Source organism: Cherax quadricarinatus, chromosome 33 (genome assembly GCF_038502225.1).
Source record: "Cherax quadricarinatus isolate ZL_2023a chromosome 33, ASM3850222v1, whole genome shotgun sequence".
NCBI classification, from domain to species: domain Eukaryota; kingdom Metazoa; phylum Arthropoda; class Malacostraca; order Decapoda; family Parastacidae; genus Cherax; species Cherax quadricarinatus.
Window position 1 is genome coordinate 14,390,147 of NC_091324.1, and position 15,495 is coordinate 14,405,641.

A 15,495-nucleotide genomic window follows, 5' to 3' on the forward strand; every position below is an offset into this window, starting at 1 on the left:
ACATTCATCACTTTCAAAACTACAGTTAGAAAACATCTTATCTCCCTGATCCACCCCGACAACTAACTACATAATAACCACCTGGTGGTTCAAAATTACGCTCACTCATCCACTGACTATAAACCCAGAAATACTAATCTTAATCTTAAAATAATAAATCCTAACTAGTCATAAGTTTGCCTATGTTACTCAAATATAGACACCTTGTATTGTGCCAAAACAAAAGCATTCACATTGCTAAACTCAAAATTATGATGTAGTCACTTAGCCTTAATACTATAATCTGTAAGGACTTAATGTTAAGAATTAATCTAAGTCTGCTTGAAATGCCTAGCCATGCTAGGTGTCCTAGTGGCCCCCTCTGTAATTAGTATTTTATAACATGTAAACCACAAAGTACCCAAAACCTGTAAACCCCACACTGTAACCATTATAGAGAATAAACTTGAATTGAATTGAATATGGTTGCATTTCCTTGATCAAAGATGGGGGCTGCAAATTCTTATGCACTAAAGAAGAGATCGGAAACTGCACCTTTCCTAGACATATTAATTAAAAGAAATGTGTCACAAATATGTTGGTAGTAGGTTGGTAAACAGCAACCGCCCAGGGAGGTACTACCGTCCTGCCAAGTGAGTGTGAAACGAAAGCCTGTAATTGTTTTACATGATGGTAGGATTGCTGGTGTCCTTTTTTCTGTCTCGTAAACATGCAAGATTTTCAGGTAAGTCTTGCTACTTCTACTTACACTTAGGTCACACTACACATACATATACAAACATTTATATACACACCCTCTGGGTTTTCTTCTATTTTCTTTCTAGTTCTTGTTCTTGTTTATTTCCTCTTATCTCCATGGGGAAGTGGAACAGAATTCTTCCTCCGTAAGCCATGCGTGTTGTAAGAGGCGACTAAAATGCCGGGAGCAAGGGGCTAGTAACCCCTTCTCCTGTATAAGTTGCTAAATTTAAAAAGAGAAACTTTTGTTTTTTCTTTTTGGGCCACCCTGCCTCGGTGGGACACGGCCGGTTTGTTGAAAGAAGAAGAGTCACAAATACTTCTTACCATGAAGAGTAAGCTACTACACATGAAGACTACAGTGCTGCATGAATAGTTCATTAGTCACCACTCTTCTTCAAGTTAGGTTACATAACCTTGCTTATCTAATCAGGGCTCATCAAAGCTGATAAGACAATTAAACAGGTGAAGAAACTATCTCCAACTATACTGGTAATTCCCTTTCATCCATGAATAGAAGAAGCATCATCTACCTCACTTGTTTCTATCTCAACAAAACTGTGAACAATTCATGAAAAAACTACAAGAAACCTGTCACCATGGAAACATTAGGCGTTTACTAAAAAAAATCCTGTAACATCTGTGAATTTGTGTAAACTGGTGAGACTATGTGGAATTTAGGAACTAACCAATCACTTGTTTTCTGTCAGGATAACAGACAACAAATGATTGGTTAGGTACACACAAGAAAATTCTGCAGTCTTCCTGCATATCAAATCCCGAATTCGCATTGTCAACTGGGAAGGTGGTTATTGCCAACAAAATGGAAATGCTTATAAAATGAAAACTCTAGAAACAGCATTAACTAATAACCCAAACTTTACCTATCAAAACAAGGACAGCTAAAACCTGATGTAATAACCAAATTTCCATTAAAAAATTACATCCCAGTACAATACAGTTTAATTTAGAAACCCTAACCATCGTGCTGACACGTCGCCAAGAGGCATCCCCCCCACCGCAACAAAACTATTCACATTATAATTTGCAAACTACAGTACACACACCTGGTAGTTATGAGATCAAGTATAGTTATCATACAAAACAGGTCAAATATGTTAGAGAAATTATAAAAATCACTCACCTTGGTTAAAATGGTAGCTTGAAAAGAGGTTCTTTTTCAGTTTTAGAAAAAAAAGAAGGGAATGTATTACTAAAGAAAGATGGTGTTACTAGCTATATGCATTGGACATGCCAGTAATGAAATGTTTTGCAGTGCATAAGATTTTCCTTTAACCTATTTGTTTATATAACCATTACTGTTCATCTATGAAAAAGGCAGCAATAAAAAGTGTTTTTCCTATGGAAACAAAGTAGACACAAATGTCAATGTGAACTATTATTATTACATTATAGAATAATTACTTTCTAACACACGAGCCATCTCCCACCGAGGCAGGGTGATCCTGCCTAAAAAGAAACACTTTCATTGTCAACCATTCACTCACTGTCTTAACAGAAGCATGTTGACATCACTGCACAGATGGCTCTCTGAACTACAACATTCTCATCTTATCCTTCAGAGTGAAGGCACTGAAATTTCACCTCCAGGACTCAAGTCTAGCTAACCAGTTTCCCAGTATCCTTCATAAATGTTATCATGCTCACACTAACACAGCATGTAAAGTCATAAAACCACTTGCCTCCACTCGCTCCTGACTAATGCACTCACAAAAGCTTATTATTTTTATTATATAAAATAAATGCTAAACCTGTATGGGTGATACAGTGCTCTGAAGTGGTGATGTGTAAGGGTTAGTAGAGTTGGGGGTTAGTGTGGGTGCAAAATTAATGTCGAAGTTGGTGCAATAGATGTAGTTTGCTAAAATGCCAAAGAGCAAGTTAGTATTGAAGGCAGGACTTCCGGGGAGGTCAGAGTTAACAAATTAGGGTGCTGCAGGTGTTAAATGTGACTATGGTATCCTCTTTGATATATAAGACAGTCTATTAATGTATGATGAATCAAAAGCTTGGCCTGATAGTTCTCACAATGAGGTGCTGGTCATCTCTCTCTGTGCTATCCATGTATGTCCCATTCCTAGTTATGCAAGCTTTGTTCCCCAATGCCAACAGCAATGGAAGAAAGATAGTTAGGAACCCATTTGTGATCATATTAAAAAAAATTTGTTGTGCTCTGAGTTGGAGAAGTGTTGTTACCAGTGACTTCAGAGTTGTTGAGAGAGTGCTGTAAAATAATCCAAGAAAGGGACCCCTCTCTGGGAGATTAGTTGGCCACAGAGAATCAAGCTGAGCCTCCATGTTTATTGCCCTGAACATCAGTGTGTCCAGGGACCTAGTAAAAAATGACTAATGACTACACAAGGGGCATTAAAGCTCCATGTAATTGTACACTGCTAGTGAAGGATGACAGTGAATACATTCACCAACACTCCCTCCATCACCATCTTGCCAAATAGAGTTTTATCACTGAATTTTTAATGCTGTTGGAGATATTGCTTTCAATGATATTAAAACACATTTAATATTTGGAATCAGTAATAAAATAGTAAAATCATTCTTTATTTAGAGGATACAACAGCAAATTGCATAACATGTAAAAAATGTATCATGTTTAAGTCACTGAGGGACATTAGCATAAATAAGCTGAAAGCTGGGAAGGGTGGAGACCAAGTTACTATTTCAAAAGGTGAAAATCTAAAGGTAAGGTTTAAACTAGATTTACTGTAATAAAGAAAATCGTCATCAAAGGGAAAGAGTACATGGCATTTCTCTCACAGTAGTTTACAGTGATGGGTGAGGGCAACTCATCGACATGTGGTGATTTCTTATATAAAATACTTCTAGCTATAAAGCTAGCCATGTATACTGTATTTCAAGGTAACGACTTACAGCTAACTATATAATAGACCAAATGACTTCATAAACAATGCCAAATTTCCACCCACCTGTAAGCCAGATTGTTTGCATATACAGCCAGTGCTCCCCATAATAATGAAAAAAAAATACTAAGAGAACCATCGATTACCGTTGTCTTGGTGTAATCACTCACGATATCGTAAGCAGTAAACCACCAGCTACTTAGTAAGAAACCTGTGCAAGATAAAATAAAATTTAGTGATAAATTTGCACTATTCACAGTCTGAGTAACAAATACTATACAGTCATAATGACTTGCAATTTTTAAACTCAACAAATGGAAAAAAATACAACACAATTCTATCTAAATTGTATATGCAATTTTGTCTGTATCCTAATCATAAAGTCAGGATAAACTAAAGGAAGTCTGACGATGTTGAGACTGTGTTTCCCAAAACTGAGGGATAAATTCATGTGCAAAATGATGTGCAAACTAGCTTCGGCAGATGAAATCTAATGAATGATAAAAGTCAATATTACATAACATCTTTCTTTTGGCATGTCATTTTATTTAGCTTCTCAATGCCTACTTTCACTCACATAAGTCCCTCATTACCTGTCAACAAAATGTGAGCACACATAAGAATGAAGGGTTGTTCCAAACCTTTAAAAAAAAAAAAAAAAAAAGTCAAAATGCATTTACCCAAATGAATTCATACAATACAAAGGATCCGTGTTCCTTAGGTATCGAATAATACAAACAGTAGTAGGTTGGTAGACAGCAACCACCCAGGGAGGTACTACCATCCTGCCAAGTGAGTGCAAAACGAAAAACTGTAATTGTTTTACATGATGGTAGGATTGCTGGTCTCTTTTTTCTACCGTCCTGCCAAGTGAGTGTAAAACAAAACCCTGTAATTGTTTTACATGATAGGTAGGATTGCTGGTCTCTTTTTTTCTGTCTCAAACATGCAAGATTTCAGGTACATCTTGCTACTTCTACTTACACTTAGGTCACACTACACATACATGTACTAGCATATATATATACACCCCTCTGGGTTTTCTTCTATTTTCTTTCTAGTTCTTGTTCTTGTTTTTTTCCTCTTATCTCCATGAGGAAGTGGAACAGAATTCTTCCTCCATAAGCCATGCATGTTGTAAGAGTCGACTAAAATGCCGGGAGCAAGGGGCTAGTAACCCCTTCTCCTGTATAAATTACTAAATTTAAAAAGAGAAACTTTCGTTTTTCTTTTTGGGCCACCCTGCCTTGGTGGGATATGGCCGGTTTGTTGAAAGAAGAAGAAGTTCTTGTTCTTACTGCTTTTCCTTTCATATCCAAGGGGAAGTGGAACAAAAATCTTTCCTCCGTAAGCCATGTGTGTTGTAAAATTCAATTAAAATGCCGGGAACAATGGGCTAGTAACCCCTTTTCCCGAATGGCCTACTAAAAAGAAAAAGAAGAAAACCGTCAAGTAGGATGTTTGAATGTGCGTAGATGTTGTGTGAATGATAAGAAAGAGATGATTGTGGATGTTATGAATGAGAAGAAGCTGGATGTCCTGGCTTTAAGTGAAACAAAGCTGAAGAGGGTGGGAGAGTTTCAGTGGGAAGAAATAAATGGGATTAGGTCAGGGGTTTCAAACAGAGTTAGAGCTAAAGAAGTAGCAATAATGTTGAAGGATAAGTTATGGCAGGCAAAGAGGGAACATAAATGTATTAATTCAAGGATTATGAGGTGTAAAATAAGGGTTGGATGTGAAAAGTGGGTTATAGTAAGCATTTATGCACCTGGAGAAGAGAGAAGTGTAGAGGAGAGAGAGAGAGATTTTGGGAAATGTTGAGCGAGTGCATGAGGAATTTTGAACCAAGTGTGAGAGTACTTTTGGTTGGGGATTTCAATGTTAAAGTGGGTACAAATGTTGTGGAGGGAGTAGGTAAATTTGGGGTGCCAGGGGTAAATGAAAATGGGGAGCCTTTAATTGAGCTATGTGTAGAAAGAGGTTTGGTAATAAGTAATACATATTTTATGAAAAAGAGGATAAATAAGTATACAAGGTGGGCTAGTATGAATATGAGTAGTGGGGGGCTTGAAGAGGGTTGGAATAGTTTTAAAAATGTAGTATTAGAATGAGGGGAAGAAATTTGTGGCTATAGGAGTGTGGGTACAGGAGGAAAGAGGAGTGATTGGTGGAATGATGAAGTAAAAGGTGTGATAAAAGAGAAAAAGGTAGCTTATGAGAGGTTTTACATAGCAAAAGTGTTATAAGAAGAGCAGAGTCTATGGAGAGTAAAAGAAGGTGAAAAGAGTGGTGAGAGTGCAAAAGGAGAGCAGATGATAGAGTGGGAGAGGCACTGTCAAAAAAATTTGATGAAAATAAGAAAAATTTTGGAGTGAGATAAACAAGTTAAGAAAGACTAGGGAATGAATGGATTTGTCAGTTAAAAATAGAGTAGGGGAATTAGTAGATGGGGAGCTGGAGGTAATGGGTAGATGGCAGGAATATTTTGAGGAACTTTTAAATTTTGATGAAGAAAGGGAGGCGCTAATTTCATGTACTGGCCAGGGTATAACATCTTTTAGGAGTGAGGAAGAGCAGGATGTGAGTGTGGGGGAGGTGCATGAGGCATTATGGAGAATGAAAGGGGGTAAAGCAGCTGGAACTGACGGGGTCATGACAGAAATGTTAAAAGCAGGGGTGGATATAGTGTTGGAGTGGTTGGTATTTTTGTTTAATAAATGTATGAAGGAGGGGAAGGTACATAGGGATTGGCAGAGAGCATGTATAGTTCCTTTATATCAAGGAAGGGGGACAAAAGAGATTGTAAAAATTATAGAGGAATAAGCTTACTGAGTATATCAGGAAAAGTGTATGGTAAGGTTATTATTGAAAGAATTATAGGTAAGACAGAGAGCAGGATTGTGGATGAGCAAGGAGGCTTTAGAATGAGTAGGGGATGTATAGATCAAGTGTTTACATTAAAGCATATATGTGAACAGTATTTAGATAAAGGTAGGGAAGATTTTATTACATTTAAGGATTTAGAAAAGGCATATGATAGAGTGGATAGGGGACCAATGTGGCAGATGTTGCAAGTACATGGAATAGGTAGTAAGTTACTAAATGCTGTAAAGTTTTTATGAGGATAGTGAGGCTCAGATTAGGGTGTGTAAAAGAGAGGGAGATTACTTCCCGGTAAAAGTAGGTCTTAGACAGGGATGTGTAATGTCACCATGGTTGTTTAATATATTTATAGATGGGGTTGTAAAATAAGTAAATGCTAGGGTGTTGGGGAGAGGGGTGGGATTAAATTATGGGGAATCAAATACAAAATGGGAGTTGACACAGTTACTTTTTGCTGATGATATGGTGCTTATGGAAGATTCTAAAGAAAAGCTGCAAAGGTTAGTGGACGAGTTTGGGAGGGTGTGTAAAGGTAGAAAGTAGAAAGTGAACATAGATAAGAATAAGGTGATGAGGGTACCAAATGATTTAGATAAAGAAAAATTGGATATCACATTGGAGAGAGGGAGTATGGAAGAAGTGAGTGTTTTCAGATATTTAGGAGTTGACTTGTCATCAGATGGGTTTAAGAAGGATGAGGTTAACAATAGAAGTGATGAAGGAAAAAAGGCGAGTGGTGCATTGAGGTATATGTGGAGACAAAAAATGTTATCTATGGAGGCAAAGAAGGGAATGTATAAAAGTATAGTGGTACCAACACTCTCATATGGGCATGAAGCTTGGGTTGTAAATGCTGCAGTGAGGTGGTGGTTGGAGGCAGTGGAGATGTCCTGTCTAAGGGCAATGTGTGGTGTAAATATTTTGCAGAAAATTCAGAGTGTGGAAATTAGGAGAAGGTGTGGAGTTAATAAAAGTACAGTGGACCCCCGGTTAACGATTTTAATCCGTGCAAGAGGGCTCATCGTTATGCGAAATAATCGTTATGCGAATGAATTTTCCCCATAAGAAATAATGGAAATAAAATTAATCCGTGCAAGACGCCCAAAAGTATGAAAAAAAAATTTTTTTACCACATGAAATGTTAATTTTAATACACACAAACTGAAAAAGGCATGCACAATTACATGACACTTACTTTTATTGAAGATCTGGTGATGATTGATGGGATGGGAGGAGGGGAGAGCATTATCTTCTTACTGTTTAGAAGGGGAATCCCCTTCCATTAGGACTTGAGGTAGCAAGTCCTTTTCTGGGGTTACTTCCCTTCTTCTTTTAATGCCACTAGGACCAGCTTGAGAGTCACTGGACCTCTGTCGCACAACAAATCTGTCCATAGAGCTCTGTACCTCCCGTTCCTTCAAGACTTTCCTAAAATGGGCCATAACATTGTCATTGAAATAGTCACCAGCACGGCTTGCAACAGCTGTGTCAGGGTGATTTTCATCTATAAAGGTTTGCAGTTCAACCCACTGTGCACACATTTCCTTAATCTTTGAAGTAGGCACAATGGATTCCACAACTGGCATAGGCTTCTCAGGGTTAGCCCCAAACCCTTCAAAATCTTTCTTAATTTCCATACTAATTCTCACCCTTTTTACCACAGGGTTGGCACTAGAAGCTTTCTTGGGGCCCATGGTCACTTATTTTCCAGAAACAGCACCGAAAACACTGTAATAATACGAAATATTCCGAGTGTATGCTTGGATGTTACCGCGGAGGCTGGCTGGTAAACAATGGGACGGCCGGCACATGTGAGGGCACATTGGACGCGTCTCGGACGAAAATCGGTATGCGGGTTTTTAATCGGTATGCGCGGCAAAAATTTTGCGATAAAAGTAATCGTTATGCGGAAAAATCGCTATGCGATGCCATCGTTATGCGGGGGTCCACTGTATTAGTCAGAGGGCTGAAGAGGGGTTGTTGAGGTGGTTTGGTCATTTAGAGAGAATGGATCAAAGTAGAATGACATGAAGAACGTATAAATCTGTAGGGGAGGGAGGACAGGGTAGGGGTTGTCCTCCAAGAGGATGGAGGGAGGGGGTAAAGGAGGTTTTGTGGGCGAGGGGCTTGAACTTTCCAGCAAGCGTGCGTGAGCTTTTTAGAGAGGAGTGAATGGAGATGAATGGTTTTCGGGACCTGACGAGCTGTTGGGGTGTGGACAGGGTAATATTTAGTGAAGGGATTCAGGGAAACCAGTTATTTTTATATAGCCGAACTTGAGTACTGGAAAGTGCTGAATGATGGTGAAAGTATTTTCTTTTTGGGGATTTTCTTTCTTTTTGGGTCACTCTGCCTCAGTGGGAGATGGCCGACTTGTTAAAAAAAAAAATTACAGAGTTTTTGGTGGGTAATGACACAGTATTTTAATTAATATTAAATACTGGATCTACATGTATGATATGTTATAAGATAGAGCATGAAATTTCAGATACCAAGATTATAAAGGACTGCAGAATAAATAAACTGTGTCAGGACCCCTGGGGAATGAACCAGCAACCTTATTGCAACAAGTCACCAACTATATCATCTATGCACCCACTTGCAGATACAGTAAGCCCTCACTTTAATACACTAAAAGAGGGAAGCAGGTGGCCAGTAGCAGTAAAAGTGGTGGATACAGATGAGATTGTTTTCCTAAGATTGTAACAATTAACAACAATTCTGTAACCAACACACTTTGTCCATTGTTTGCAAATCAATTTACCCAGAGAATTTTCCATTAAATCAAAGGTTTTCTCTTGTTTAATATTAGAGAATAAAAATTCAAACTAAGTAGCAAACATGCTTTAAAAGTACAGTAAATGATCTGCTTTCACATACACTGTAAAAAAAGATTTTTGACATAACAGACTTTTTACTAGAAGAGAAACTGCCAGATTTTTAGACTTAAAATTAACTAAACCTATAGGTGCTTTTGTAAGTCTTGAGTCTTTTATAGTACATTTAAGTCCAAACTCTTAAGTTAGGTTAAACTCTTAACACCTTTATTGTATATAAAAATATCAATACCCTTACTTCATACAAGTCTCAACATCCTCACATTATGTAAAAGACTTGACACACTTACAATATGTAAAAGTCTTGACACCCTTACAATATGTAAAAGTATTGACACCCTTACACTATGTAAAAGTCTTGACACTCTTACCTCATGTAAAAGTCTTAACACCATTACATTTTGCAAGTCTTAAGAAGACAAAGAAGAGTTTGTTTGGATTATTATCCCTAAGAATTATTAGTCCAAAATAACCCAATAATGTCATGTCATCAGACTAACTTATTTCTACTGGGAGTCCTTAATCTTTTCCCTATCCCAGCATGCAACCCGCACTAGTTGCCAAACACTCAGGTACCTAATTACTAGGTGAACAGATGCAGCAGGTATAAGGAAATATACCTGATGTTTCCACTCATCTAAGAATTGAACCTTAGTCCTTCAATATGTGAGCTGAGGCTGCTACCAACTGAGCCACAAGCATCCTTACATTATGTAAAAGTCTCAACACCTTCACATTATGTAAGTCTCAGCACCCTTACATTATGAAAAGCATCACTCAAGCGCATACTGTGGGTTCCACAATGGCGAAATTACACACATTATATACAGTAAACAACAAAGTCGCAGGAAGGAATAACACACAGATCATGGCCTTTCAGATTCAACATACTGTTATCAGGAGCTGACATTTTGGGAGGTATCAGAATGAATAATAGGTAAGAAATCAGGAGATAACGCCACTGCACGTTAGCTTTTAAACAACGCAGGGAACAAGAAGATTTTAAAGGAATGCAACACCACAGAGGTGTCCAAGAGAAGTCAGAATGTATGAAATGCCTAAGAGCTGAGTATTATTATCCTTGTCTGTAGCTTTGTTGCTTATTTATTATTGTTTACTGTGATAACTTTTGCACAGTATAGGGTGTTTATGTATAATTAAATTTTTGTAAAACAAGTTTTTTTAGTAGTTTTCATGCTTTCATAACTACATAAAAGGCCTACAAACACTACACACAGTCAACCAAATAAATAATTGTGAAAAATTACTTGATGGCAAAAATAAAAAAAAAAAATTAAAATTACAAATATTAATGCCTTACCTATTTGATATGCAAGGTTAATCCATATTTTTTCCATCCTCAATTTCTTTATCAAGCTATGTGATGTCACATACCTTTGACAGCAGTGAATGCTAGGGTGTTGAAGATAAGTGTAGGATTATAAGATAATGAATCTGATATAAAGTAGGAGTTGTCACACTTGCACTTTGTCAGTGACATGGTTCTTTTGGGCGTTTCTGAAGAGAAGCTCCAAAGATTGGTGAAGGAGCTTAGGAGGGAGTGTAAAAGAAGGAATTTTAAAGTGAGTATAGAAAAAGAGCAAGGTGAGAATAACAAAAACTTTAGGTAATGAGAAATTGAATATCAGACCGGAGGGAGGGAATATGGAAAAAATTAATGTACAGTAGACTGTCATTTAACACGGCAGTTACGTCCCTGAAAATGCCGTGTTAGGTAAAACTGTGTTAGATGAACTGAAGAACTTACAGGAAAAATAGGGTTATGTTCCTGCGAGCCCCAAAAAAGGTCAAACTTTTTTTTAGGTCTCCACATCTTACAAAAATAAAAGTGAATAATTGTAGCTCATTGTCATGATGTATTATGTTGTTTTTACTGCATAAAATTACAAATGCAACAGAAATAATAGTATTTCTTACCTTAAATTGTGGGTGCTGGTGTTTGTGGATGATTGTGAAGAGTGGAGAGTTATGCTGTGGCCCTACTGGGCTGAGGTGGATGGTAGAGGTTCTGGTACTGAAGTCGATGGTTGTACTGGAGTGTGCATAAATTCCGTAATGGATTCCTGTTCTATTTTACCATACAGTACATTATACAATTGACAGTAAGGTATCAGCTGCTCTAAGTCATTCAGAAAGTCAGTCAAGTCATTCAGTCAGTCAAGTCAGTCAGTCAGTCAAGTCATTCAGTCAGTCAAGTCAGTAAGTCAGTCAGTCAAGTCAGTAAGTTATTCAGTCAAGTCAGTAAGTTATTCAGCCAAGTCAGTAAGTTATTCAGTCAAGTCAGAAGGTTATTCAATCAAGTCAGTAAGTTATTCAGCCAAGTCAGTAGGTCATTCAGTAAGTCAGTAGGTTATTCAGTAAGTCAGTCAATCATTCAGTAAGTCAGTCAGTCATTCAGTAAGCCAGTCAGTCAATCACACAAACTCACGTTTACCTCATTTTATGTGCACAAAACGAGCTTCATTAAGGCCACAAGTTATCTCTTGTCTAATATCTCTGGACACGCATGAAGCACGAATGTGGTGTCAGGAGTGTTGGGGTGGTGGCAGGGGATGGCAGGAGCTCTCCCCCGCTGATCCACAACAAGGTTGCCACTTGAGGAAAAGGAAATTTTTTTCCCCTCCAGCAAACTGAACCTTGTTAAATTAATTTTACGAAGTGCTAAATAAAATTGTGCCGCAATTCTTCAATCGTGCTATACCCCGAATCTGCCAAATAAACTCATGTTAAATGACGGTCCACTGTATTTAGATATTTGGGAGTGGACATACAGTATTGGCAAATGGGTCTATGAAAGAGATGAACTATAGACTAAATTAAAGGAAAAATGTAGGTGGAGTGTTGAAGTGTCCATGGAAAAAGAAAAGTTTATCCATGGAGGAAAAATATGGAAGGTACCAGAGTACAGTGGTGTCAATCCTTTTATATGAATACGAGGCATGGGTTTAAATGTTGCAGCAAGGAGGAGGCTGAAGGCAGTGGATATATCATGTTTGAGAGAAATAGCCGGTGTGAATATTATGCAGAGAATTCAGAGTGTACAAATTAGAAGACAATTTAGGGTTAAGAAAAGGTACGAGTCAGTGAGTGGACGAGAGGCTTAGGGGGTTTGAGCATTAACCCTTAAACTGTCCAAACGTAGATCTACGTTCACTCACGTGGTGCTCCGAATATTTTGAAAAATAGAAAAATCGTTTTTTTTTCTTTTAAAATGAAAAGCACATTTTTCTACATGTTACAGGATTAAAAAAAAAATTTAGGGTCAGTACTTACCGAGATATATGACCGTGAAGTTGGCTCTGGATGCTCACCTGTCGTCAACATCGACTCCTGTCACTTGCAGAAGTGTTGCCGATATACAGGTCTTCCTCAACATTCGCGAGGGTTAGGGGATCAAGAGCCTCGCGAATGTTGAAAAACCGTGAATGTTTGGTGCCCCAATATACTGTAGGGAAATATATTACAATACTGCTTCCTTAACTTGTTGAACCATGAATAATCATAAAATACTACATGAAAACGTCGTAAATTGTACTAAATATATACATGTTATGCTTTAATAACGTATGTTATTTAATAACATGTATGTTAATAACATGTATGTTATTAAATACCACAGACTCCACCAATGCCTCCACCACTGCGAGTCCCTACTACCCTCCCACCGACCCCCGCAACTGGCAGCCAGCCTTCCCACCACTCAGTGTGGTGAGTGTTTTGTTTGTTCATTATTTGTTATTAAACTACAGAATAAATAATGTAAACCCATTCATGACTGCATATTGGAATGGATATTAGGAAAGGTATTAGATGGTGACATCATGTGTTTACTCTTGAACACAGCAAAGAATCAAACATTTCTGCTATTGCTAATAATAACAATAATAATAATAATAATAATAATTTTTTTTTTTCAACAAGTTGGCCGTCTCCCACCAAGGCAGGGTGACCCAAAAAAGAAAGAAAATCCCCAAAAAGAAAATGCTTTCATCATCATTCAACACTTTCACCACACTCACACATAATCACTGTTTTTGCAGAGGTGCTCAGAATACAACAGTTTAGAAGCATATACGTATAAAGATACACAACATATCCCTCCAAACTGCCAATATCCCAAACCCCTCCTTTAAAGTGCAGGCATTGTACTTCCCATTTCCAGGACTCAAGTCCGACTATACGAAAATAACAATAATAATAATAATAATAATAATAATAATAATAATAAATATGATATAATTGAAGAAGGAAATTGTACAAAAATACGAGGGAGTGGTTGACACATCGTCAGTATGGCTTTGTTTATGCTGGAGTGAACATTAGTCTCCCTGCTCTTCCAAACATTTCACAATAATTCAGTGGTTGAGGCAGTGGTATTTAATAACATATATGTTATAAATAATAATAGTACATGTTATTATTAATAACATGTATTATTATTAACATGTATGTATTTAATAACATTTTTTATTTTATTATCACACTGGCCGATTCCCACGAAGGCAGGGTGGCCCGAAAAAGAAAAACTTTCACCATCAGTCACTCCATCACTGTATTGCCAGAAGGGTGCTTTACACTACAGTTTTTAAACTGCAACATTAACACCCCTCCTTCAGAGTGCAGGCACTGTACTTCCCATCTCCAGGACTCAAGTCCGGCCTGCCGGTTTCCCTGAATCCCTTCATAAATGTTACTTTGCTCACACTCCAACAGCACGTCAAGTATTAAAAACCATTTGTCTCCATTCACTCCTATCAAACACGCTCATGCATGCCTGCTGGAAGTCCAAGCCCCTCGCACACAAAACCTCCATTACCCCCTCCCTCCAACCTTTCCTAGGCCGACCCCTACCCCGCCTTCCTTCCACTACAGACTGATACACTCTTGAAGTCATTCTGTTTCGCTCCATTCTCTCTACATGTCTGAACCACCTCAACAACCCCTCCTCAGCCCTCTGGACAACAGTTTTGGTAATCCCGCACCTCCTCCTAACTTCCAAACTACGAATTCTCTGCATTATATTCACACCACACATTGCCCTCAGACATGACATCTCCACTGCCTCCAGCCTTCTCCTCGCTGCAACATTCATCACCCACGCTTCACACCCATATAAGAGCGTTGGTAAAACTATACTCTCATACATTCCCCTCTTTGCCTCCAAGGACAAAGTTCTTTGTCTCCACAGACTCCTAAGTGCACCACTTACTCTTTTTCCCTCATCAATTCTATGATTCACCTCATCTTTCATAGACCCATCCGCTGACACGTCCACTCCCAAATATCTGAATACATTCACCTCCTCCATACTCTCTCCCTCCAATCTGATATTCAATCTTTCATCACCTAATCTTTTTGTTATCCTCATAACCTTACTCTTTCCTGTATTCACCTTTAATTTTCTTCTTTTGCACACCCTACCAAATTCATCCACCAATCTCTGCAACTTCTCTTCAGAATCTCCCAAGAGCACAGTGTCATCAGCAAACAGCAACTGTGACAACTCCCACTTTGTGTGTGATTCTTTATCTTTTAACTCCACGCCTCTTGCCAAGACCCTCGCATTTACTTCTCTTACAACCCCATCTATAAATATATTAAACAACCACGGTGACATCACACATCCTTGTCTAAGGCCTACTTTTACTGGGAAAAAATTTCCCTCTTTCCTACATACTCTAACTTGAGCCTCACTATCCTCGTAAAAACTCTTCACTGCTTTCAGTAACCTACCTCCTACACCATACACTTGCAACATCTGCCACATTGCCCCCCTATCCACCCTGTCATACGCCTTTTCCAAATCCATAAATGCCACAAAGACCTCTTTAGCCTTATCTAAATACTGTTCACTTATATGTTTCACTGTAAACACCTGGTCCACACACCCCCTACCTTTCCTAAAGCCTCCTTGTTCATCTGCTATCCTATCCTCCGTCTTACTCTTAATTCTTTCAATTATAACTCTACCATTCACTTTACCAGGTATACTCAACAGACTTATCCCCCTATAATTTTTGCACTCTCTTTTATCCCCTTTGCCTTTATACAAAGGAACTATGCATGCTCTCTGCCAATCCCTAGGTACCTTACCCTCTTCCATACATTTATTAAAT

The 15,495-nt window shown here is 38.2% G+C and overlaps 1 protein-coding gene across 3 annotated transcripts in view; it reads right to left on the reverse strand.

The window, feature by feature from the left end:
• The window catches only part of LOC128693918 (uncharacterized), an 80,068-nt gene that overhangs the window by 44,949 nt on the left and 19,624 nt on the right, over positions 1–15,495 (reverse strand). For all 3 annotated transcript variants that reach the window (XM_053783809.2, XM_053783811.2, XM_070090842.1), the window contains exon 4: positions 3,705–3,849. In XM_053783809.2, the coding sequence (XP_053639784.1) occupies positions 3,705–3,849 (145 nt within the window). The remainder of the gene's footprint in view (positions 1–3,704; positions 3,850–15,495) is intronic.